The following is a 25,422-nucleotide window of genomic DNA, read 5'->3' as shown; positions in this document are numbered from 1 at the left end:
AATAAATTGAACAATCTAAAATTACTCATGTTATTCCATGATTCCCATAAATAAATATTCTTTAGACAGTGGTAAGGAGGACTTGAGAAATCTGAAAACATTATGCTTTTATAAAAAAAAGGACTAAACTTATTCATAAAAAATATATCAGTAGTTACATTTTTTCATTCTAAATATACGAAGAAATCATAAAAAACATTTTCTTAAAGATGCTCATTGTAAATCATTGAAATAGAGGAATTGTTTAAGCTCGTAGACGATATTCTAATCAGAAAATTCTCTTTGAAAAAAAAGTTTATAATGTTAAAAGTACCTTACTACAGTGAATTCGAAACATTGTGTAATTATCAATAAAGATAATCAAGAATTACGATAAATTAGCCGTAAAATACCATTGTTTCTTCTCAGTTAGTTTATGAGGATGATTAGCACTCTTGAATTTAAATTTTTTTTTATTCTGAATGCATCTGAAATAATAATTTCAAGCATTTCTATTCCATTTTCATACCTATATTTAATTATTTGATAGTTTTTTTTAAAATTTTTTTTGTTACAAGCAATTTCACCAAGAAAATCAAAACATGAGATGTATTATTGGTTGCCTAAAAATACTACCATTAATTTAGTTATTTTTATAAGTCTCAGTTGCATTTCTGATTTATTTACCATAGCAACCTACCGCGACCAATCCAAACAAATCTGTCAAAAATTCAAAATTGATTAATTAACGGTTGAATTTGTTAATGTCCTGATATCGTCCTAAATTGATAATCGTAAAAGTGTTTTTGTGTATTTGTACTTTTTACTAGTGAATATATTCAAATAATGGCAGAAAGTGTTCCAACTACTGAAACCGATTGTTCGATTAGTCTGATAGAAACGTAAGTTTTTTCATTTTATTTTCGAAATTCTTAACGATAGAATTAACAGCAAAAAACGGTTGAAGAATGTTAGCACCTTCTTGAATTAACTGCGTCATATAATTAGACAGTAATGTTTAATTATAGAGCCGATCTTTCTTTTTAGAAAATTCTTACTAAGTTGTTTTTGTAAAGGTTGTCCTGGAAATTATAATAAAAATTACAGTTATATTTTCTCTTGTATAAAAATATAAAGCACAATACTCTAATAATATTGTAATTTCTAGCCTTCGACTGATTACCAACTTAATGCTCTAGTTAATTATATTTTTTGCTACCCATTTTTTCTCATATAGCAGCTATAACCTGTGAGCAGCTATAACCTGTGGATTCAGTCTAGAGATTTAGGTTAGAAATTTTTTTTCAAAATTTTGTACTCATCCAAAATTTATCTAGGGATTCTTTTTGTTTAAAAAACATCTTTTATTAAAAATAATATCAAATTTATGTTTCACCTTGATAAAATTAAAAAAGGTACAAGATTTGAACCTAAAAAAGTAAATATTGAAAAAACTCTTTAATATTATAAAATATGTTTTTATATTAATATGTACAGAACAGGGTTACGTAGCCAGAGCTATTAATTTGGTGGCAGGCAATATGTTGTACCACTAGAATCTACTAGTTTTGTAAAAAGAAAATACTGGGATCATTGTAGTACCACATTTTTATATATATTCAATTAGATAGATATATAATAGAAGTTTTTTTTTCGATTGAATCTGAAAATGTATAAATTAGAATGTTACTTGTAGTTCTTGCACAAATTTAACTGTAAATTTAAATTAAAATTAAACCAAAAGTTCTCCTTTTATCTTCTTAGTTCTTAATTTTGTGAGGTTATGAGCACAAAATACGTTAGGTCAGTCTGTATTGGAGGTATTGTTTTGTTTAAAACATCCTTGTTATTTGATTATGAAAATATTAGTGTTTTGCCGATATCAAAAAAATAGGAAAAAGCAATGTTAGTGATGTTCTTTTGACAATGCTGATGTGAGACTGATAGACAGTGTCAGGAGCTAAATTTTGCAGTAATTTTATTGTACTTATTGAGAACTTTAAACGATGGTAATTATTTAAATTGTAGTCTTTAGGCACAATTATTGATGATACTACTGGCAAAGGTATACTTTCAATAATGTGCAGCACTATCATATTCAACTACTTTATATTAATAGTGGGTTTTAAACCTTATGATTTATTTTTCAACATTCTTGATTGCTTCTAATGGCTAGATGTAATAAATATTTACGTGAAGATGGTGCCGTATTCTTAAATCAAAACCTCTTGCAGTTGATTAATGAAAATGATATTTTAATGTTTTTAAATGACATTGAATTTGCAAAATCCCATTTTTACATACTCCATTTGTTGAAGGGTGTAGATGAAATTGCCAAGTACTGAATATTGTTACTTTATTTTCCTCTTTCTAAAACAGTTTCTACTCACTTTCATTTCTATACATACTTCTGTTTTTCTAGTTAGTGGCATTTAGGGCTGTTAAATCTTCCAACGCTTTCTTTGGTGTATGTTCTTTTGTAATTAGGTATTTATATAGCATATCTGGAATTCTTTTTTCTGAATCATATCAGTCTTTGCACTCTCACAAAATGAGCACACTGTTTACACTACACCAATACTCACAATTATACTGTCTGATGTAAACAGTTCACCTTCAATCTCTGAAGACGATAACTTAGTTATCGAAATGCGCGTCAGGCAGTGAGTGTTGGTGTAGTGGTAATGTAAACAGTGTGTTCAGTATTAATATCACCAATGATTCCAAAAGTACCAACTTGTAATGTTTTTAGTCTACCATTATTTGTTAGTTCTCTTCCACCCTTCATCTGTGTTCTTCAGTTATTAGAATTTTTATCATCATTTGTTTCAACTGTGATTTGTTCATTTTTTTGAGGATGTTTTATAAGCATATATTATTGTAGTATAAAGGGTGTCCTGCTTAAAACCGACACAGAGTAGAGGCGTATAGGTGAGCCTTCTTGTGCGTTGAATATTATCTAGATGCTGATCTCTGGGGTTTGCTAACAATTTCGCTTTGCCCACCAAGCCATTTCTCAGACTACCTCACTTCTCTCTTTTGATTGAGAACCACGAAGTCGAGCCATACTAACGTGGCGTTCTTCACGTGTCATTTCTTGTCGTGAGTAAGAATTTGCTCGATTGACTGTTCAATATTTTCTGTGTGTACCTGATTGTAATATGAACGACGATCTTCTCATAGAGTTGGTTCGGGAACTTACAATATGAAGGACCCCAAATACCTAAATGCCGATTGGAACGGAAGAATTTGGCAAGAAATTGGTCTCACTGAACAACATTGACACGGAAAGGTACGGTACTGTCTGAATGGCAAAGAAAAATTTATCACGGATGTAACCGTGTGTAGAATAATGTAGTAAATATCAAAAATTACTTGCATTTCTGAAGCGATAAAATGTGGGGTACCGTCAGAAAAAATCGAAAATTCTCATGAGAGAACAAATCGATAAATTTTGTGCATTTAGCTGTGAAGAGCTATGTAGTTTGAAGTTATTTATTATAAAATTAACACTTTTAACTCTAGTGTCTTTTTTTAACTAGTGTTAAAAGTATTAATAGTCACGTTTTAATATAAAATACAATTTTTAATCATGTCAGCTTGAATTAAAAATGTTAGTTCAATAAAAATGGATTTATTTCGAAATTTTGGATTTTATTTTGAGTGAGGCTGTATAAATCCTCAGAGATGCAACTTGGTATAGAGGTAAATTACCCTCCAACGTCATGAGATGCCCTATACGCCTCTGCTATGTGTCGGCTCTTATGCGGAACACCCTATATAATCTTGTTTTTGTTGATCATTATTTGATCTCATTAACATCTTCAGAATTTCTCATTTTATTTTAATTGTAACTGTCTTATTATTTAAATAATCTGATTCTACTTATCAAAACAAGATAACTAATTTGTGTGTTGTTTATCAGTAATTTCCGTTTTAACATCGGTAAAATCGATCGCCGCTTAGGTTATATTAAGTTAAGTTAGGTTACGTGCAAAGGATACACAAATTCCAAATTTTGAACGAAATAATTGACTGACTGGAAAAACTTTTTGCCTGAAGTTTTACTTGTTAAAAAAACTCATGAAAATGGGAGAATCCAATATGAATGATGAAATTTACAAATATAGCTGTTACAAATCTTACCGAAGTTACCGTGTCCTCTTGTGGGTTGACTCGGAAAACCTAGGATCTTGGAATTGGAATCCAGTTAATGTATGAAATGCAACAGAATGGACTATACCCTTATATTTATACCCGACCTTAACAGGATTGGATTATTTATGGTCCAAAAGCTTTTGTCTTTTTCAGTTCATTTCGAGCCATGAACCAGTGTGTATTATTAAGGTCGATAGTGTATTTTAAAATGTCTACCAAATAGTGTTTAGTTAAAGTTAGTAGAGCGAGACCACCAAAAATACTTTTCATTGAAAGAGACTCCAGCTTTAACGAGCATCCCCGAAAGTAGATCTTGGAAAATTGTGAATAATTCGATAGCTCCCAAAAAACATTAGAAGACAATGATGTCCCAAAACGCGTTGGTTTCTTTCGCAGCAATCGCAATGGAAGGTATTCAGCACAAAAAGTGCCAACGTCATTATCAGTTTCATGGAAAGTGGAAATTGATAGTAAAATTAATTATTCACATTATTACAACTTTGTGGCGTAGTATACGTTGTTTGGGGTTTTTATTCAAAAGTCACAGCGCATGCAAAACTCAGAATCTATCTAGATAAGACCTGGTACGACATCCATGATACACCCAGTAAAGGATGAGTTGATGGTTCAAAAAAATGTTTACGAAAGCTCTGACTAATATAGATAATAGAATAACTATTCTGCATGCCGAGTCAGAAGAACGATGGATACCAGAATATCTTTTTTTAACAGCCAAGAATATTTTGTGCTTCTTTAGTTGAATTATATCATCACCGGAATCCACTTTTTCGGATCAGGTAAATTCAAATATGTTGCGATAAGCGAGGGAGTTTTTGAAAAGGTATTGATACCTACAACTTGGATTTTGCATTTTCTATTTCTATACCGCAAAAAGAAATGATCTATTTTGACATTTGTGGGTCGTTGTTTTTTATATTTTTTATACATGTTTACCAAGTTTAATCTATTGTCAGATATTTCACCATTAGTACTGTGATAATTAAGACATTTTCGGTATTACTAATATCGTTACACTCCATTTTATATATTACCTTATGCATGAGATAAAAGTTCGTCTGATGCTTGCATCAGAAACTTATTAATTTCTTCACGGGCAAATGTTTTAGATTCTTTGGGTCTATAACCAACTGATTTATTTTTCAAATGTTGAAGACTTCCACGTTTTGGAATTATATTTTTTTAAATACTGCTCCCTGGAATTCTCAGGGAGAAGATTCATAGTCGCTGCAGCTGCTGATTCAACAACATCTTCTGGTGTGCAGTTTAAACTTCTTCGCTATTACTATCTATCACTAATAATAATACTACACTCCTTAATTAGACACAAAACGGTTTTTCTTGAACGAATTACAAGAAATAAACGTGTGACAGTTTATTGACATGAGAAAGAAAGCGTTCACAGCTCATTATTAATAACAATTTTCAAATTGCGTTAAAAAATGACAAGTTACGGCACTTTTTTTAACGCAAAAGCGGGAAAAAATGAGCCTCTAAAGTACTTTTTTTCAGGCTTTTTGACCGATTCAGAAATTACATTCTTTATGAATGCAAATGAATGAAAAAAAAAACGTCAATATTATAACGGACGTAGAAAAAAATGATTTTCTTTGTTTTTTCTTATGCTATAATTTTGTTTTTCTAAATTGATAAAAGTTTTATCGAATTTTTTTAACACATTGTTGACCGACAATTTTACTGAAAAATTATCTATGTCGCCGGCTATTATTTCGTAATTGGATGTGGAAGTAAAACAATAAAAATAAACTTTAATAAATTTTATTTATTATTCAACTTTTAATATTTCTTTTTCGTATGATAAGCAGTATAACAATTACCTACGTGTAATGGTACACAACAGCTTTTACAAATATATCGAGTTTCGCTTCGTTTTCCCTTTGAATAGCATACTCTACACGCTCTAGTCGGATTTGCTTTTCTGGCAATGACTATTTTTTCTAAGACGTGGTCTCTTACTAGTCTGGAAAGCCTGAAAGGTGTGTCTTTATAAGAAGATGTTTTAGAAATTCGAGAAGTGTCAAGTGCAAACACACATTCTTTGAAATCCACACTTATCCATTCTCTAGCTACTTTCAGTAGAAATTTTGTGTATCTTGTTTTATTTTCTGGCAGATAGGTACAGTACAGTTTATAAGCATTGAACAAGGTGCAGTTTATCAGAAAAAATGCTAATTTTTTGTACCACTTTACAGTTTTCGTAAAATACTGCTGTTCGCCAAGTACTGACCTGCACGATCTACCCCTTTCATATGTTTATTGTATTGCAATATGCAAGTAGGTTTGATTGTATCGTCTATGTAATTTTTTTTCGATTTCCACTTGATTTCATGGAAGCATCATGAATAGTTGATATCATCCGTACTATTCTTTTATCCTTCCAAGCAATAAGGATAACAGATCCCTTCCGTAAAAAAGTCATTTCTCCTCTGTGCAGACTTTTGGGTCAACAATGTGTTAAGTCTACGGATGTGGAAAAATTTTTGTATGAAACTCGTGAGTAAAGTAATACTTTTTTCCACGAGTAGGACGGATTGACCATAAAGCATAAATAACTATTACTTTTTTTAATAAAATACGTAGTTTTTGAGTTATTCGTGAAAAATATTTTGAAAACGTGGTTTTTTTCACTAAAAATTGTTTTCAATCGTGATTAACTAAAAAATTATTGATTTCTCGAAAAAATTAAAAAAAAAAATAATTTTTCACCCCAGAGAAGGGTGTCAACCCCCACCGGGGTGGAAGCGTCAATCAGTGTATGTCACTAATATAACAAAATATTGCGTTACCATAGCAACGCGCAATAACTTATTAGAAATGTCAGTGTAAAGTTTGACGTCAAAAAAGTAAACCAAAGTTACGCAATTAAAATTAAAAGAAAAAAGATGTCAGTGGCGGAGCTAGCCGCCGCGGTACCTTGTGCAAGGTGAGTTAGGGGGGGGCCTTCCCCGAAAAATAGCAGTAGCATAGCGATTTAAAAAGTTTGATTCCATACTTCAATACTTGCTGGGCCCCAGACTTTAAAACATTAAAACCGTGTAGAAAATATTTGACAGCCCTGCGGGGCCCCGGGAGGCGCGGGGCCCTGTGCGATCGCTCAGCTCACACGTGCCTGGCGCCGCCACTGAAAGATGTCCACCGACGAAATTGTGAAAATCGAAAAATTGGAGTATCGAGACATCATTAAGTACCTGTATTTAAAAGGGTTACGATATAAGCAGATTTACGAAGATATACTTAATACCCTTGGTGATAAATGTCCTTTGTATGCGACAGTGAAAAATTGGTAAATTTTCCATTGAAGATGATGACCGATCGGGAAGACCTGTTTCTGTGTCAGTCCCCGAAAATATCGATACACTTCATGACATGATTTTATCAGACCATCGAATTGGGCTAAAACGGATATCTGAAGCACTGAATATTTCATACAAACGCGTACATCATATAGTGTGCAATGGTAGAAGCATCGCGTTCGATCTGTGCTCGATTTGGAAATGATGTAGACTTCTTAAACCGAATTGTTACTATGGATGAGGTTTATGTCCATTTCTACGATCCAGAAACAAAGCAACAATCGATGGAAACGCGACAATCTAGTTCTCCAAGACCTAAGAAGTTACGTGTCCAAAATCTGCTGGAAAAATTCTTGCTTCAGTATTCTTGGGATCGCCATGAAGTAATCATGATTGATTTTTTGGATAAGTGTAGAACAATAACTGGAGATTACTACTCGACATTACTGCCCACTCTACAATTAAAGAGAAAAGACGCGTAAATCTATCCAAAGGTGTTTTGTATTTGCAGGACAACGTCCCTGGAAACAAATCTCATGTTGCCATCCAAAAAATTTGTGTTTTAGGGTTTGAAATACTAAAAACTCCGCTTATTCACCAGATTTGGCTCCGTCCGACTAGGAGGAGGTAATAAAAGCTGTGTAGGTCTGGTTTGCAGAGCAAGACGAAATATTTTTTTTGAAAGGTCTAGAGACGTTGCAGGTTCGCTGTAATGAATGTATCCAATTAAGAGGAGAATATGTTGACATTAAAATTTTGTTTGATTCCATAATAAGCTAAGAATATTTGAATATATTCTCGTATGTATCAAATTTCAAGTAAATCGGTTCTGTTTAAAAAAATTCGGAGATCAAAAGCTTCACTGACTACACTATATAACTTTACTCTAGATACATCCAGGGCAAAAAAAGCGCCCACGTGCTACCCCTAAATCGATACCCATTCTTTGAGAAAATTAATATTCAAGACATGCGCAACATATATCCGTCTTTTTCTAACTAACGCTCACCTCACTACGAGACTTCAAAACTCCCGGCGAAGCTAAGCGGGTCCACGAGCCAGAGAAGCTGTTTATTTCCGAATCAAAATATATAGCAAGCTCACGTCATTTATATGTCTCTACTCAGTCTAGAGTCGATCGTTGAAGTGGAAAGTGCGCTCTGTGGATCTTTACATTTCGCGGTTATTTCGTTAAAAATGGTTTATATAGTTTGTTTTGGTAATTTTTTTTGTGACAATGAGGTAGCGATTTTGTGATATATATGTGTTAGAAAGATACTATTAGAAACGCTGGAGTGGTTATTCGTTTTATTAATTGTCGCAATGTCTTTTTTTAATTTTGGGGATTTTTCGGGTACTCCTCAAAGACCTTCGAGTGCTGTGAGTCCTCCCGCCATACCTTTTTGGTAAGCGATTATATTTCAACTTCTTTTAAATGTTTATAATATATGTCTTTGTTAAGAGGATATGCAGATTGTTTATAATTGGTTTTTATGAGTGGAAAAATTTACTAATAAAAACTATACGTCTAAAGTTTGTTTTAGTTTTTTTTTTATAATTAAGAAAGTTGTGTAACTATCTAACTCCAAACTCCAAAGTTGCTTTGGGGTGGTTATAAATGTATTACTCATTGTAATCGGTGATGATTCATTTATAGTGGTGATTGGTCCTAATTTATCTTTGAGAGAAAAATAATTGTAACAGAATCTGCTCAAAATAGGCTTTAAGATCATTTTTAAAGTCTATTATGCTGGTAACGCAATTTAAGTTTTGTAAAGAATAATTTCTACACAAAGAAGGTTCGATTCAGTTTCAAAAAGATATTTGTGCGAGCCTAAATAATTTCATATACGATAATTTTTAGTATGGAAAGTGTGAATTTATTTTTAATCTTGTCACAATATATTACAATCCGTAAGAGGATGAATAGAATAAAAAAAGTGTTTCTAACATCCTTATAGGGATCACAAAGTTTACATATAGGCGGTTGTAAATTGTTTTTTTGTTTGTTTATTTTCTTCCACGCACATCTGTGTTGAAAGTAGCTAGTGTTTAAGGTTAAATACTTTTTGTCTATTCATTGGTGTCGACGAGACATTTTGACAAACTTTCGATTTTCATTTATATTTAAAGTTTTTGGCTGTGTCTGTCAGTGTTGCAGTTTGAAATCAGTAAATGGAATTAAAAAATTTGAAATTAACAGTGGCGTAGAGTGAGGAAATCAATTTTGGGAATCAATGTATTAGAAGAGATTACACAAAAGTATTCTAATTGATTTTCTTTAAACTAGTATCCAAATTGAAGCAAATAAACGTCACGAAATTCTGAATTGGCTAATTTAGGTTGACACATGGACATTTTTTTACTGTCAGATATAGGAAAAAAGTCAAATTTTCTAAAAATATTATAGAGATATATTTTCGGTTTTACATTCCAGTAAGAATAGTAAACGCTCAATCAAGAGCTCTTTGAACTGACTCATTTATTGTGGAAACTTCATCCACGTTCTAACCATTTTCTTTTTGAAACTAGTTCATTGCATGCATTGCCATTTTCCGCCGTTTTTCTTCATTTTTTCCTGTCTTGGGTATTAGTCCACCATTCACGAACTCCCGTTTTGTTCACATCACTTGTTACTTGATTTTCCCATTGGCTTTTTGGTTTTCCTTTCTTTCCTAAGTGTTTTCATTGTGTTTATTTAACTTCATTATTATTTTTCATCCGTTTTATGCGTCCTAGCCATCGTATTCCCTGCGATTTTATATATCTGGTGATAGTCTCCTCATTTAAGATTTCTCTAATTTCAACGTTTAGGATTCTATCTTGTCCGTGACTCAACTTTTTCGATTCATATATTCTTATCATTTTTCTTTGGAAGTTTTTCTTCATCATCTTTTGTTAGATTCATCGTTTCTCCTCCATAAGTTACTGTTGGCCTCATTGCTGTTGTGTAGATTTACATTTTTTAGTATGTCTACCGATTTTTTTGCATAGCATTAGAAGCCGGAATTTACGATATGCTCTGTAGCTTGCTTGCATTCTTTGAGTCATTTTCTCCCCTCTCTAAAATATTTATAATCGATTAAAACATCATAAAAGCAATGAGAATTGAGATATTTTCGAAAAACTATTTGTATTAGTTCTGATGTTTTGAGTCATCCTTGTTGTATTATGGTTGTTAACTGTTACTCTCAAGTATTTAAAATTGTTAACTCCCTCAAATATATGTTTCCCTATCTCTATATTCTCAAGTTTCGCGCCATTTCTTTTTTTTTCAATTCCATATACTTAATTTTCCCTTCATTTAGTTCTAGTCTTTTTTACTACTTTCTTTCTTCTTCTCGTTATTATCGCCAGAACATCCACGTATGCCAATATTTGGACGTCTTTAATAATAATTTTACTTATCAGTTTGTAGTGTTTTATTAGTACGTATTAGTGAAATATTAAATAGCTGTTGATAGTTCGTTACCCTGTCTGATTCCTCGATTTATATCGAAATATTGAGTTTTTTCCATCTGTAGTAATTACACTCAGTCATCATGATTCTGGTGAGCTATATTAATGTTTTTGGGACGTGCAATTTTGACATGTCTTTTAGTAGTATGTCTCTTTTCAGGCTGTCGAAAGCTTGTTTGAAGTTTATAAATAGAACGTGGATATTCATATCTTGCTCGTAACATTTTTCTAAAATTTGATTTGAAATATGAATAACATCTACTATTGATCTCTTGGGCCTAAATCCATATTGATATTCTCCAAGACGAGACTCCGTATACTTTTTAAATCTCGTATTAACGATGAAAGTAAAAATCTTGTAGACCGTATATAGTAGGGCGAGGGGTCCGTAATTAGCGCACATTTTTGGATTTCCTTTATTAAATATGGGCCATACGGCTCCACTATTCCATCCGTTTGGCATTTGTTTTCCCAAACTAGCTCTATTAATTGGTGGAGTTTATTCAGTAGTTCATTTCCACCGAATTTTACCATCTTATTGACGATCTCGTCTGATCCTTCTGATTGTTTAGTTTTTTTCATGGTATCCTCTAATTCTTTAAGCATTGGTGATTGTTCTTCTTCATCTATTCCGTCTCGATATTATGGATAAAATTCCGAAAAGATAAACTCGATTTTGCTGAAATTTTGTAACATATACACCGCGACCAAAAGGATCTATTGCCTTACTTGGTGCGATACTTGGAGCCCCAGTTCAGAATGTAGGATATCTGTAGATACTATAGGTCATCGTCTTCTACTGATTGACGGCAAAATATGTAATGCGCTTACTGACACAACCTCCACACAAAAATGCTTTATTTGTAGTGCAACATTCAAGGATTTTAATTGTATTGACGAAATGATTAATAGAGAAATAAAAACAAAAAATTTGGAATTCAGATTATCGGTTTTGCGATACGAATGTTTAAATCCCTTTTACATCTGTCATTCAAATTACCAATTAAAAAGTAGCTCGAGGAACAGATAAAGAAATTGTTCAGGAAAACAAAGCCCGTATTCAGAGAGAATTTAGGGAAAGAACTGGTTTAATCATAGACAAACCTAAGCCCGGATGTGTTAATTCAAATGGTGGAAATACCGCTAGAGGGTTTTGCATATAATAATGCATATTATAATGGCAAACACGAGGTTAAATTAAAAATTTGGATCCGGGTTTTCGTATATAAAAGGAAGTTCAATATGATTTTACAAGATTTCTGCTATTGTTTTTATGTGACATTTGAACTTTTCAACATAAAATGGATAAATTCATTAAAAATTTTCCTGTATGTATTAAAAATTTAATTATCCAATGTTAAATTTTTGGAATATTTAGGTTTTAAAACTGAGTGGAATAAAAGCTTGTCCTATTGTGCGCGATGGTGATATATTACTCTACGAACATTACGTGAGGAATGAAATTGTAAAACCTGATAAACTTGATAACGTCTATGAGACAAAATTATTAAATTAGTGTACTGAAATCGATCCTGAATAAATGCAGAATTTCAAAAGAATATGTCGTTTTGAAGTGACAGAAAATGTGGTTCAAATATTCCATAACGTAGTTTAACTGATGTATATAATATGGATTTACTATATCCCCTTTTCTTACTGTAGCACTCGAGATAATCTGTGTTTAAAGGTGATCTATTAATCTTACTCCTTCCAGAAAGTTCAGAATATGGTATGACTCTTACTACCAAATATATTCATTACCTATTTTATACGCTACCAGGTGTAGTTATCTGGACTTTTAGTTTCTCACACTTCGAGAGAATTTAGATAAGAGGTTTCGTCCTCTACGTAACAGAATTTGCACGTTGCACTCTCTACTAAACCTAGCGTTTTGATGTGACCATTAGAGAAGCAATTGTCGCATCCAGTGGACGAAAAAGTTGTGCGACCGTTGTAAATCACGCTCTGGAGCGGAAGTGGAATTTGTTAAATTGACTGTGTTCTGTGATCAAACGTTAAGTTGTAGGCTTCCTTTAGAAAAAAAAATATCAAATTTGTTTATGAAGATGAGGAAATTGAATTGGAGCTTCATGAATGATTCTTCATAATTTCGTTTTGAATTGTAATGTCCATTACAGCGAAAGCTAAACACGTTCCAAATCGTTACCGAAATAGATAGGTAGCATGTCCAATGAATGCGACCAATTCCTCCAAGACTGTAAGGGTCCCAAAGACCATCCAAGAAATGTGGTACTAAATACTTCTGTAAACTCTTTATACTTTCCAGGATTATCGATAGCTAGATATTGAATTCTGGTTAACCGTTTTCTTTCCTGGAGTTTGAGTAAAATGCATATTACCAAATTATTAATCATAACACATCCTTTTATGTTGGGATAACTACCATGGATGAGGGACGGAACTAGTGTGCAGCGCTGTAGATATATCCATAAGATCGTTATATAGAATTCTACTAAAGAGGCTTTATAAATATTATAGTTATATCCTATTTTCTTTTCTCTTTGGAGTTGATTGTTGTAAATGACCTTTGTTAGTTATCATTGACCCAAAAAATATTTATTTATGAAATGTGTTTTATTTAAAGTTTACATTTATCATTTGTCTTTGTTTACTAGTTCTTATCACAGGAAGTGAAAGTTTACATCATACTACCAAATGTATGCAATCGTAAAGTCTCAATTATAATTTTATCAAATTTTCGGAATCGTAACGTTTGGTAGGTAATTAATTTCTACAGTTACGTATGCATACAAACAAAAATAAGCTTTGTTTCTAGTTTAAATTATTTATCTACAAATGTTAGTGTTATATCTTACCGAAAGTTGACCATACATCAGGCTTCTCTGTACCGTTCAAGTGCTTGTTCCCTTCTTCAATAGCCGCGGTAGTTCATAATATTAGGCGAAATCAGATGTAAAACCTATAGAAAAGTTGACGGTTTGTATTATGGTATACAAATAAATTTTAGTCTTTCTACGACAATTATTTAATTTATGTTCAAAGTACAACAATTTTGTATATGAAGCTTGTATAAATTTTAGGATTGTTCTCAAAAAAATTTATGAATTGCTTAAATTATTTCATCCTCCGTGAAACGTCGACCACGTAATTATATCTTAATCTGAACTACCAGCACCCTCCTCATCATCAAGCGATGTCCATTCTCTTTTAAACCCAGTTGCTCGTGGAGGATTTTTACTGACGATACGCCGTTAAAGACTTTGTTCTTTTATACAAACCGCCATTGAAACGTTGCTATATCTATCTCATCCTCCGTGAAACGACGACCACGTAAATATATCTGATGCACGAACTGCAGGTAAACATTTTGCTGTTCCAATACAAACACTTTCCTCAATCGCCTGATAGTTGCGTGTTGGATCTTCTTCGATTATTTGTCTCATTCCGCAAATTCGTTGAACAGTAACTGAACTACCAGCACGCGCCTTATCACCAAGGGGTATCCCTCGTCTTTCAAACTGCTTTGACACTAGAAGTTCGCTATAGTGAATATTTTCCTCCATTTTTCTAATGTAATTTGTCAAAATTTTACATAAATTTGATATATACATCAGCTTCGGTACTTCAATAAAACAGTTTTCGTTGTTTGATAAATATAGGGATGAAAAAAAGATGATTTCGAGTGTTGATTGAAAATTATTTTTTCCGCGAAATGACAAAGAAACTGAGTAAAAGTTTCATACATATTAACTAATTGGGAAGTAATACATTTTTATTGAAAATCACTATTTCTCCAAACCGCCCTCGTTTACAGGGTATCCCAAATAACATTCTCTAGTTACGTTCAGGTTTGGAAAAAAGATTCCAAAACATCTTCCATTTTCTATGTGGTATAGCTTATTCTCGAATGCTTCATTAAGCGAAATTTTTAACATAATTCGATTATGATTATCTATCAAAGGTTTTGTTTTGCATGAACCATTTAATGTTTCTCTTATTGAGATTTTGTGGATTGAAATTTATCTGTTTTGGGATTTTTCCGGATTATCCGGTATTTTGTAGTGGAAACAATACACTTTTGGCTAGTGTTTTAAGTTGCAATTGCGAGATGTTGCACGATCAGCTGAGGCTTCATCTGGCCACAATTTTAACACATTGCTTTTTGTATTCCAAGTTGCCTTGTTCAATATCAAATAACTTCATTGAGTAAGAAGAAAATCGATTTGCTCTGAAAATCTTATCAGGCTTGAAAAGTTTCTAGAAGGTGGTGTCAATGAAGATGAAAATTTCGAAAATTAGTTTAGAACATTAATACTTTCTAAGTATTAATTTCATATCAATTTAAATTATATTATACAGTTGCTAAATATAAATGAAATTAAGATATAATTACTCATTTTATTTGTATTACATAAAATTGAGATTAAAATTTAATGAGTATATCATTTATTTATTTTCTAATAACCTCTAGGTAAATTAATATTAAATGAATGTAAATAGTGGACTATATAAAATATTCCACCGTAAAACTGTCGAAAAGTAGACCCTTTTAGAGATTTTCTCTCTAACTAGAATGCTCAACCTAAGCTAATCTAAGTTATGTAAGGCAATTATTTTTTGAAGTGAGACTAGTGTCATTCTTTAGCACTCTGGCAGAGTTCTACATCACACCAGAATTGATCACTCTGCATGTCAATACCTAGTTCTTCGACCATCGTCCTTCTGTCCATGTAATCCCAATCGCCTTGTCAAAAAATTCACTCTATTCTAAATCATCGAACTACTGTCTTCACTGTTATTCTCGAACCCTCACTACATTTTCCACTAGCAATTTTAATGCCTCGAAAATTAGCCCTTATGGAGCAGCACTTCTTTTCAAGGTCAAATCATTACTTCATGTTGATAAGAAGTATTTTTTCTGTGACATCGGAACATATTGTTATTTAAACCTGCAGAAATATGACAAGTAACTAAGAATTTATGGATCGATAAATTTGAAAGCAATTACTTGTAAAGGTGCTCGTACTCCATAATTAGAGAAGGTTACAAGGATCCTACAAGAACTTATGATTAAATTACCAAAATAGCAGCTTGGACGATTTTGAACAAGTGCACTCGAAGACTGACCGACCAAAGACATAACTAATGATTAAAATCCTACATTATTTAGAGCCATGTTCATGGTATATGTTACAGTTAATTTCCTTAATTGTAGATATTGGAGTGATACTAATCCTTTGGGATATTTCGAAAACCTGTAAAGGACAAACCCTGATTAAAAAATGTAAATAGGATTTTCTTGAGATAATCATAACCACAAAATGCTTTTGCCAATAACGTTACACGTAAATCCAACGATACAGCTATAATTGATATTGGAGTGACTCTGGGCATATACGTACAAAACCACATTTTTTTTTGGAAACTGAACAAAAACGTTACTGGATTATTGAACATAATTAACTTCAAGAGAATCCAAATCTAACAAAGATGTTCGCGCTCGAAACACTTCGAAGCAAATGGTCGCCTGTGTTTTCTGGATAACTGGACATGTCGCCGCCGTTCCATTAGAGAAACGTCAATTCTGAATGCTACACCAGCATTTGTTTACTAGAACCGTTTGAAAAATCAGCGAAACCAATCAGAGAAGACGAATTCGCGACCATGAGCTCTAATACACTCAGTTCAAACAAACGTTTTTGAACAGTCAAAACATGGAATTGATAGATAATCCGCCGTGATGATTTCTTCCTTATCCAAATCAAAAATGTTGAAGGTTCACTCAATCCTATTCACTATAAAATCAGTGTAGTTTAGATTTATTTATTTGAAACTACATATTCTCAAAGTTTTACAAAATACCATTTGATATATTTTTTTTCACAACCTGCTTCATTTTATAGTTGATTTTTAGGAAAATCCTTTGAAGTATGATAATTAATTGTCCAGTAACTTATTTCTCAAATCAATTGTAAAATACATCTACTACAAATTTGATTCCACTTTTTAAAAGTTTTCCTTCTTCTGAGAATTATTCCTCTAACCACTTATTGAACTCATTCATTTCCATTTATAATCAGTTGCACTCCGGTACCAAACGATCACGATGGGTTTTCCTTTGTAACAGTACGATAATAATCGATCTTCTTTTCAACTACTGCTCGGTTCCGCTAGCAACTTCATCGAGCTTATCACAGACAAAACACCAAATCCACTGTAACCTCATTTCACTACCAAGCAAGAGCTTCTTAAGTGTGTGCCCCGAAGTTTTCTTCCAACTACATCTTTACCAGACTGTGTATTGTATTAAGATATTGGGGTATCATATACACTGCGATCCAAAGGATCGATTGTGTACCCTTTTCTTTACCGTTTCGAGAGAATGTTGGTCCTCCGGTCCTTTGGTCCAAAATCCGCACGCCGCATTATCTCTTTAGGTGTCTATTGTGTCCTGTTTGTATTTGTAGATTGTTCGTACTTAGGTTGATACTTTCAACAACAATCGATTGTATGGTCAAATCTAACAAAAGTTGTTCGCGCTTGAAACACTTCGAAGCAAATGGCCGCATGTGTTTTTTGGATAACTGGACATGTCGCCGCAGTTCCATTAGAGCAACGTCAATTCTGAATGGTATACCAGCATTTGTTTGTTAGAAACGTTTGAAAAATCAGCGAAACCAATCGGAGAAGGCGAATCCTCCACAAACAAAAACAGTTAAAATATCGAATCGAATCGTAAAGTCCTTGTTTGACACCCAATGATTTCATCCTATTTCCACAGATCAAAAATGAATTGTGGGGTCAACGTTTCTGTATCGTAAGTTTCAACTTTCGAATATGCAATTTGGTGTATTAATAGTGGCTTTGGTACATTTTGGCACAATACACTATTTAAAACGAACTTCTGTCGATTCAGGTCGCGACATTCTAACAAAAACTAATACAACGCGATAGGATGGTGAAACAAAACAACATGGCGAGGATGCTGATGTACCTTGTCGAGCGAAACTCCATCGGCGCTGGTGACGTAAGCAAGCGATTGGCGCATTGCAAGGAGAAACGAGGACAGATTAAAAATTACACTTTTATTGATATCAGCGGTATTATGAGTGCCCATTATGAGGAAGTTATGCTACGGCGTGCCCAAACATTTAAAAATTCAAACCCGATATCGTTTTAAAACCCATTGGTTCAAACGCTTGGAAAAGTGTATAGATTTTAATGGGGAGTATTTTGAAAAACAATAAAGCGATATCCAATTATAAATATTCGTTTTTATTTGTCTATCACAAAACTTAAGTAGCAAATCTCGTATTAAACATAATTCACTTTAATCCTGATGAATCCTAGGAATTTTGATGTACATCGTACAAGGATTTTATATAATACATTGATACCATTTTGGGATTGTCGTTTTCTCCGTGACGATGCGTGCGTATTTTCTTTTTCATCGGTTATCTGTTGGAATGCTAGATAAAGATACAGCTGGTTTCCGACTATCTTATGTGATCAGTTTATTGACATATGTTCATTCTTTGTTGGAAGAATCTGGAACGATAATATCGTTGTAATACATTTTTAATTCTATTTTTATTGCTCGGTCTTGATAACTTCAGGAAAATTGTTGGTATTTTAATGTTTTTATGCGTATCAGTTACACAAAGATGGTGATTTCAATCTATTGATTTGCCAAATTTAACTCTAATTTAATTTAAAAATTTGTAGCTTTTTTGTTGCTATTTAGTTCCTGAAACCGCGATTTTGTTGCTTAAGCCGTTCGCGAAAAATCGCAATTATTGCTAAATTCATATAAAGCTAGCGTAAAATTTCGATAAATCAATAAATACCGAGTCAATTAGTGAATCAAAATTTGTTGCTGCAACTGAGTACTACCGAAAATTTGAAAAAAAAGACCAGACGAGTTTTTTATACTGGCAGTAATTTTCTTGACACATGCTAGCTTAAACTCGACTTGTTACGCGAAAAATGGAGAGAATATTCAGTTGCTACATTGAAAAATGTTCAAATGAGCCTAAAGAATAAGCAACAAAATCGATTTTTTAATGTGGCCCTTTTGTAATAATTTTTAAACGACTCTACTGATCGATTTCAAAAACTTATCAGCTCTTAACCTCAAAAAACCACGTCGATCGCCGGTAGTCTGGTCGAAATTATTTCATTTGTTTGTGAGGTGTCGTTGGAGAAAGAAAACTGAAAATAAGATTTTTTTGTAACTTTTCGCTAAGAAAATTGAAAATTTTCAAAAATCGTTTTTCGAAAATCGAGTTTCCTTCAGAGTGTAGTTTAATTGAGTGGTAAAGTTACAACACTGCATAGTAAATTTACTAAGAATGCTGATGATAAATATTTGAATAAAATTACAAAATTATACAGGGTGTTTTTATATTCGACCGACAACGCTCTACCACAGAACGATCTCAATAAATAATTCATTTTGATATAGGAATACGAACCCTTACGGGGCCTAGTTGCTGAGATATAGGATGCTCAAAATTTTAAAAATTTGTCATAAATCAAGAACGCCTTCAAATTTTTTTTTTCAAATTTGGTGACCAGTATGCTCCTTAATAAATTAATATTTTGACATGAACAAACTTTTGAAAAATTTTACGCCACTGGAGCAAATTCTTTTTTTAATTGTTTTTTAAATTGCCTGATTATTTCTAGTTAAAAAACTAATAACCTTTTATGGAGCTAGAATGAACGGTGTTGTAGACATTTGCCACTAAACAAAAGTCTGCAAGAGCGTAAGTAATTTACAAATTAATTAATTATTCATTTAATTCTAGCTCAAAATAAATAAAAATTGTTCATTATCTTGTTAATAACAAAATTGGCAATGAAAATAAAAATAGTAATAGCACAAATTAAATTTAAACAACACTGTATTACGACATTTACAAAATTGACAAAGTTACAGTAGTTGTTCAAACTTTTGGTCGCTAACTTCAATACAATTATTACACCGTTTTGTCATTGAAAAACGTGTCTTTGAGAATAAATCTGGATGAAATTGACTGATTTCTACCGCAGCTTGAATTCTAGCTATTAGATCTTGTTCAGATTCGATGGAGGCCAACAATTGGGTCCATCCCGAACAATCCATTTTTCTCTAAAAGTCTGTTTAAGTAATTTCTTGCTGCAGCAAAATGAACTGATGTCCCATCGTATTGAAACCACATATGTTGTCTAATATTTAACGGTACATTCTCCAACAATTCATCGAATATTTCTTCCAGAAAACGCGTATAAATTTATTTAATTTATTTGGTAAAATTTTAGGCCCGATTAAGCAATCTCCAACCAAACTCACCCACACATTAACCGAATATTTATGCTTTCACCAACAAAGTGCGGATTTTCTTTATCCCAAATGTGACTATGTTGAAACAACTAGAGTTGAAAATTCCTTCCCTAGTAATCTGGCCTCGTTGGTATACAACACATATTTTGGAAAATTACGATTTTCACACTTTGTAAATACCAGTTTGAAAATTTGTATGGATGTAACACTTGTTCTTTCAAAACTTTCCATACAGTAGAATGGAAAATATGTCACGTGCCTACTAGATTATAAATTTAGAAATATTGAGTAATATTTAATTACCTGCAGACTTTTGTTTAGAGGCAAATTTCTACAACACCGTTCATTTTAGCTCCATAAAAGGTTATTAGTTTTTCAGCTGAAAATAATCAGGCAATTTGAAACAAAATTAAAAAACAATTTGCTTCAGTGACGTAAAAAATAGGGGGATAAAAGTGACAACTAACCCTAACAGCGCGCCACTAGTTAAATTTTTCGAAAGTTTGTTTGTTCTTGATTTCTCAGCAACTAGGCTCCGTAAGGGTTCGTATTCCTATATTAAAATTTAATCATTTATAGAGATCTCTCCCGGTGGTAGAGCTTTGTCGGTCGAATATATAACCCACTGTATAAAAAAATTACTAATAGAATTTTCTATTATCGCTTAGTAAATGTTCTGTGATTTTCTCAAACTGATTGGAATTATTTTGTTCAGTAAATTTATTAAATTGTTTTGAGTCAAAACTTTCTACACATTTTTAGTAAAAGAAATTTTCAACACTGTAGATTCGGATAAATAACACCAATCGCTACGCTCGTATTATAATAATATAATAATTATGCGTTATTACATGGTCTCACTGTATAACATTCAAATTTTGATTTAAAAATCTCTAAATGTTTCCCAAATTTAAACAGAATAATTACATCTGTAACATAAATATATGATGTATGTGTTCCATTTCATCTTAGTAATATTTTTCGATTAATCAACATTCGGCTTTATTTGTTGTTATTGGCTCTATAGTTGTTTGGCAAACATCTCAGATTATTTGCTTTCTGATAACTTTAAAATGGAAATTTTATGACGTCGCCTCGTTTCTGATTCATCTACATACTAAATTTCAAAACGTTGTAATCAAACTCGATATCATATCTAATGAAAAATATTATGAATTTTGACTTTGATGTTTCTGACGTTAAGGTTCGGGGATAAAATTTATTGCATCTTATTACATCACTAATCACGCTAATTACAACACTAAAAACACTTTAATAACTAATACTTCACTTTTCTACCACCAGCAGTGCTATTCAACTAACTGCTCATACATAAAAAATCCCGTCCCGTAAAAAATCCATTCCAGGACAGGTTCTCCTTGTGTTTCGCGTAACTTGGTTCTATGTGATATTCTTGGACGTCTTGTCTTCTTTTTAAGGGTTAACTTCGATGGCTACACACCTTTGTCATCGATTAACTGCTATAGTGTGAGCTACTGCTTTGAGTATGATCTTGAAATAATTCTAGAATAGTTTCGTTTAGTTAATTATTATAGAAACATCTAGATTAATAATCCAACTACGCAACAGTCACCCAGTAATATATACTACCCATTATCTTTTATATTTTTCTTCTTCTACTTCTTGGAGATCTGTTGATCTGTTAATTATGAAGCTACCTCTGCATCTTTTCCTGGTGGATTGCCAATTATCTTTCCACCTTTTAGGTGGTCGCCCGGGAGGCCTTGAGCCGGGCGGGTTGTTTTCTAGGAAGTCTCGGAAGTCTGTTCTCGTCCAACCGTCTTACATAGTTGTACCACTGCCTCTTACGTTGTCTTCCCAATCTTACAATGTCTTGTATCCCGCACTGCTCTTTGACATCGGTGTTTTTTACTCTGTTTCTTCTTGTTTTCCCCACTATTGTTCTCAGTGTTTTCATTTCGGCCACCCTCAGCATTTGTTTCGTCTTGTTGGTGTCCTCTCGGACTTCCGTGCCGTACGTGGGTCTGATACAAGTTTTGTAGATTTTAATTTTGCTATCTTAATATATTTCATACGAACGCGTTCATAATATAGTTCAAGTCAATTTGGACATGAGAAAAATTGCTGCAAAATGGATCCCCAAATGTTTGAATGTTGACCAAAAGCGTGCAAGGGTTCGATTTGAAAACGATGTAGATTTCATAAACCGAATTGTTATTATGGATGAGACTTGGGTACATTTCTATGATCCAGAAACAAAGCAACAATCGATGGAATGGCGACACTCCAAGACCTAAAAAGTTTCGTGTCCAAAAATCTGCTGGAAAAGTTTTTGATTCAGTTTTTTGGGATTGCCATGGAGTATTCATGATTGATTTTTTGGATAAGGGTAGAACAATAACTGTAGATTACTATTTGACATTACTAACCACTCTACGGAAAAAAATTAAGGAGAAAAGATTCGGAAAGCTATCCAAAGGTGTTTTGAACAACGCCCATGCACACAAATCTCATATTGCCATCCAAAAAATCAGTGATTTGGGCTTTGAATTACTAAAATACCCCCCTTATTCACCATATTTGGCTCCGCCTGACTGTCATCTTTTTCCTCAACTGAAACTAGAGACGTTGCAGGTTTACTGTAATAAATGTATCCAATTAAGAGGAGAATGTGTTGAGTAATAAAATATTTTGACAATGAAATTTTGTTTGGTTCTATAGTAGGCTAAGAATTTTTCAATATATCCTGGTATATAAAATATTGAACAAAATTGATATAAATAATTATTTTTTTCAAGAATTAGTGCATTTTTGGTATTGAGTTCAAAATAATTAAAAAATTGCTAATTTGGAATTCACCACAACAAAGCCTTGTAAGTTAAAAATGGTTAAGTTAGGTTAGGTTAGGTTAGGAGACTATGACTATAATCGTATTGATGAGAAAGTATCAACTCTTTGTTACTCTGTTGTTACTCCTTTATAATTTTTCTTCTTTTATTTACGTTGAAAAACATTTGAAGCTAAATAAAGGGATTGAAGATACCTGCAAATCTGTGCACCTCTTATATAATCTGTGCACTCGAACCACTTTGTGCTCGATTCACTCGCGCTCGACTCACGCGCGCTCGATGCTCGCATTCGCGATTTTAGCGGCATTTTTACATAGGAACTTCCTCGTTTAATTCGAATGGTCATACGAACCCTAAAATTATTATTATTAATCATACTTCAGTTAACAACAGGTAATTTTTGTTCTAGTACTGATTTTTTTTTTGGATTTTTCGTATTGTAATTTTTTCAATAGCAAATCTTTGTTTTCAATAATAGCAATGCAATAAATGCTGGTTCTTATCTAAATCAAAAGAGGAAATTGTTGATAATGAACGACTTAAAATGATAATTATTTGATATGGTACATATTAGTTTCCTTTCTCGTTTATCGAGTTTTATTTCCTAATTTCACACATTTTTCATACAAATTTACTAGTACGATTTGAACGTAAAATTGATTAGTTTCTTCCCTTAATCTCAGTACGAGCGGTGATAAGAAAAGTTTCTTATCCGAATAATAGTATATGATTTATTATAGGTCATAACTCACGCAGATGAAGTCAGGCGGGTGCTATAATCCAATGTTATACTTGCCTTAATCACCAATATAACAAAAAAAATATTAAGATACAAGTACGTTGTTAAAACTTATTACATTAGGATAATTACACTGTAACGCTGGTGGTCGGTTGGTAGCTCTGATTCATGTTTGATAGTTGACTTTGGAAATATTATTTGAATTTAAAAGTTTGCTGGAGTCGAAAAAAAACTCATCCTGTAAGCACAATATCAGGTGAAGAATTCAATTTACACCACCAGAATTGTGAGACGTAACTTCTACCGCCATAATTACATAACCTCTTTAGAGAGTGACACATAATAATTTCAATATATTGAACCATCTTTTCATTTTCAGGTTAGATTTTCCATGACCACCTTCACACTTGACCAAATAATTTATTGTCCAGTCAGCTATCAAAATGGAACCGTTATTCAGGAGCACCAATTCACGACAGAAAATTACCAAAAATCGTTTTTCTCTGTTTCCGTTCCGATCATGAGTGACAAAGATGTGAGGTTAATTCTATTTTAAGATATTCTTCTTCTTCTCATCAATGTTGGCGACCACGTTTTTAAATGCGTCTTGGTTCCTTGCAACATCAAACAATTCTTCGACGCTGAGATTTGTCCATTGTCTTATGTTATGGAGCGAGGATTTCTTCTTCCTGACGATGCTTTCCTTTCCCTCCCTGTGTCCTATGTAAAATGTTTTTCTTATCTTAATAATTGTCAACAGCCTTCGTCGTTGATGATTCTGTCAGTTCTGGGTATCTTCAGGATGCATGCGTCTATGGAGCCACATCTCAAATGCTTCAAGTTTTTTGATTATTTACGCTTTCAAGGTCCAAGTTTCCACTCCGTACAGCAGTACTGACCACATATGAATCCTATTCTGACGTAGATTTCTGATTGCAAACATTGAGGAGCACTGGATAAATGCCTTTCGAGCCATTTCAATTCTGATCTTGTTTTCTTCGTCTGGACCCATTTGAGCGTTTATGACTGAACCAGCACTCGCTCTATTTGACCTCCATTCAGTGTGAGAATAAGGTTAATATTAATATTTTGGTTTGTACTTATAACCATGAATTTAGTTTTTTCAAAATTAATAGTGAGTAATAAAGTTTCATATTCTCGCATTTTCAGATATTAACTGCAATAAAATATAATATGTTTTCAAACAAAGTGAAATATGGACAAAACATACAAATCTACAGAGAATGAAATTTCGTGGAAAGATCTAACCTAAGAATTAATGGATGGTTTATTATATTGAAATTATTATGTGCCACTCTTTAAAGAGGTGAATTATCATGGCGGTAGAGGCCAAAAGGCTTTCGACTATGTGACACACCAAAAAATATCGTCGCACAAGATCTAATGATCATAACCGGACTTTACTGGTACCAAACAGCAACAGTCAAAATCGAAGGATCCACATCAGAAGAGATAGCAATTAGAAGAGAGAAGGATGTGTATTGTCTCCCTTACTGTTTAACCTCTATTCTGAGGCAGTATTCAGCGAAGCCCTCGAAAATACAACTGCAGGCATAAAGATCAATGGAAACATTATAAACAATTTTCGTTACGAAG

At 32.9% G+C, this 25,422-nt stretch overlaps 1 protein-coding gene across 4 annotated transcripts in view; it reads left to right on the top strand.

Annotated features, from left to right (window-relative positions):
• Window positions 1–667: 667 nt before the first annotated feature.
• The window catches only part of LOC130451652 (centrosomin), a 95,196-nt gene continuing 70,441 nt past the window's right edge, over window positions 668–25,422 (top strand). For 2 of the 4 annotated variants that reach the window (XM_056790833.1, XM_056790817.1), the window contains exon 1: window positions 668–881. In XM_056790833.1, the coding sequence (XP_056646811.1) occupies window positions 826–881 (56 nt within the window). In that variant the 5' untranslated portion in view covers window positions 668–825. Of the gene's footprint in view, window positions 882–8,538; window positions 8,876–25,422 lie in introns of those variants that run through there. The other 2 variants (XM_056790823.1, XM_056790810.1) reach the window with 2 other exon arrangements.

The sequence above is a fragment of the Diorhabda sublineata genome, chromosome 1 (genome assembly GCF_026230105.1).
Source record: "Diorhabda sublineata isolate icDioSubl1.1 chromosome 1, icDioSubl1.1, whole genome shotgun sequence".
Taxonomy (NCBI): domain Eukaryota; kingdom Metazoa; phylum Arthropoda; class Insecta; order Coleoptera; family Chrysomelidae; genus Diorhabda; species Diorhabda sublineata.
This window is presented reverse-complemented; position numbering and strand designations above follow the sequence as displayed.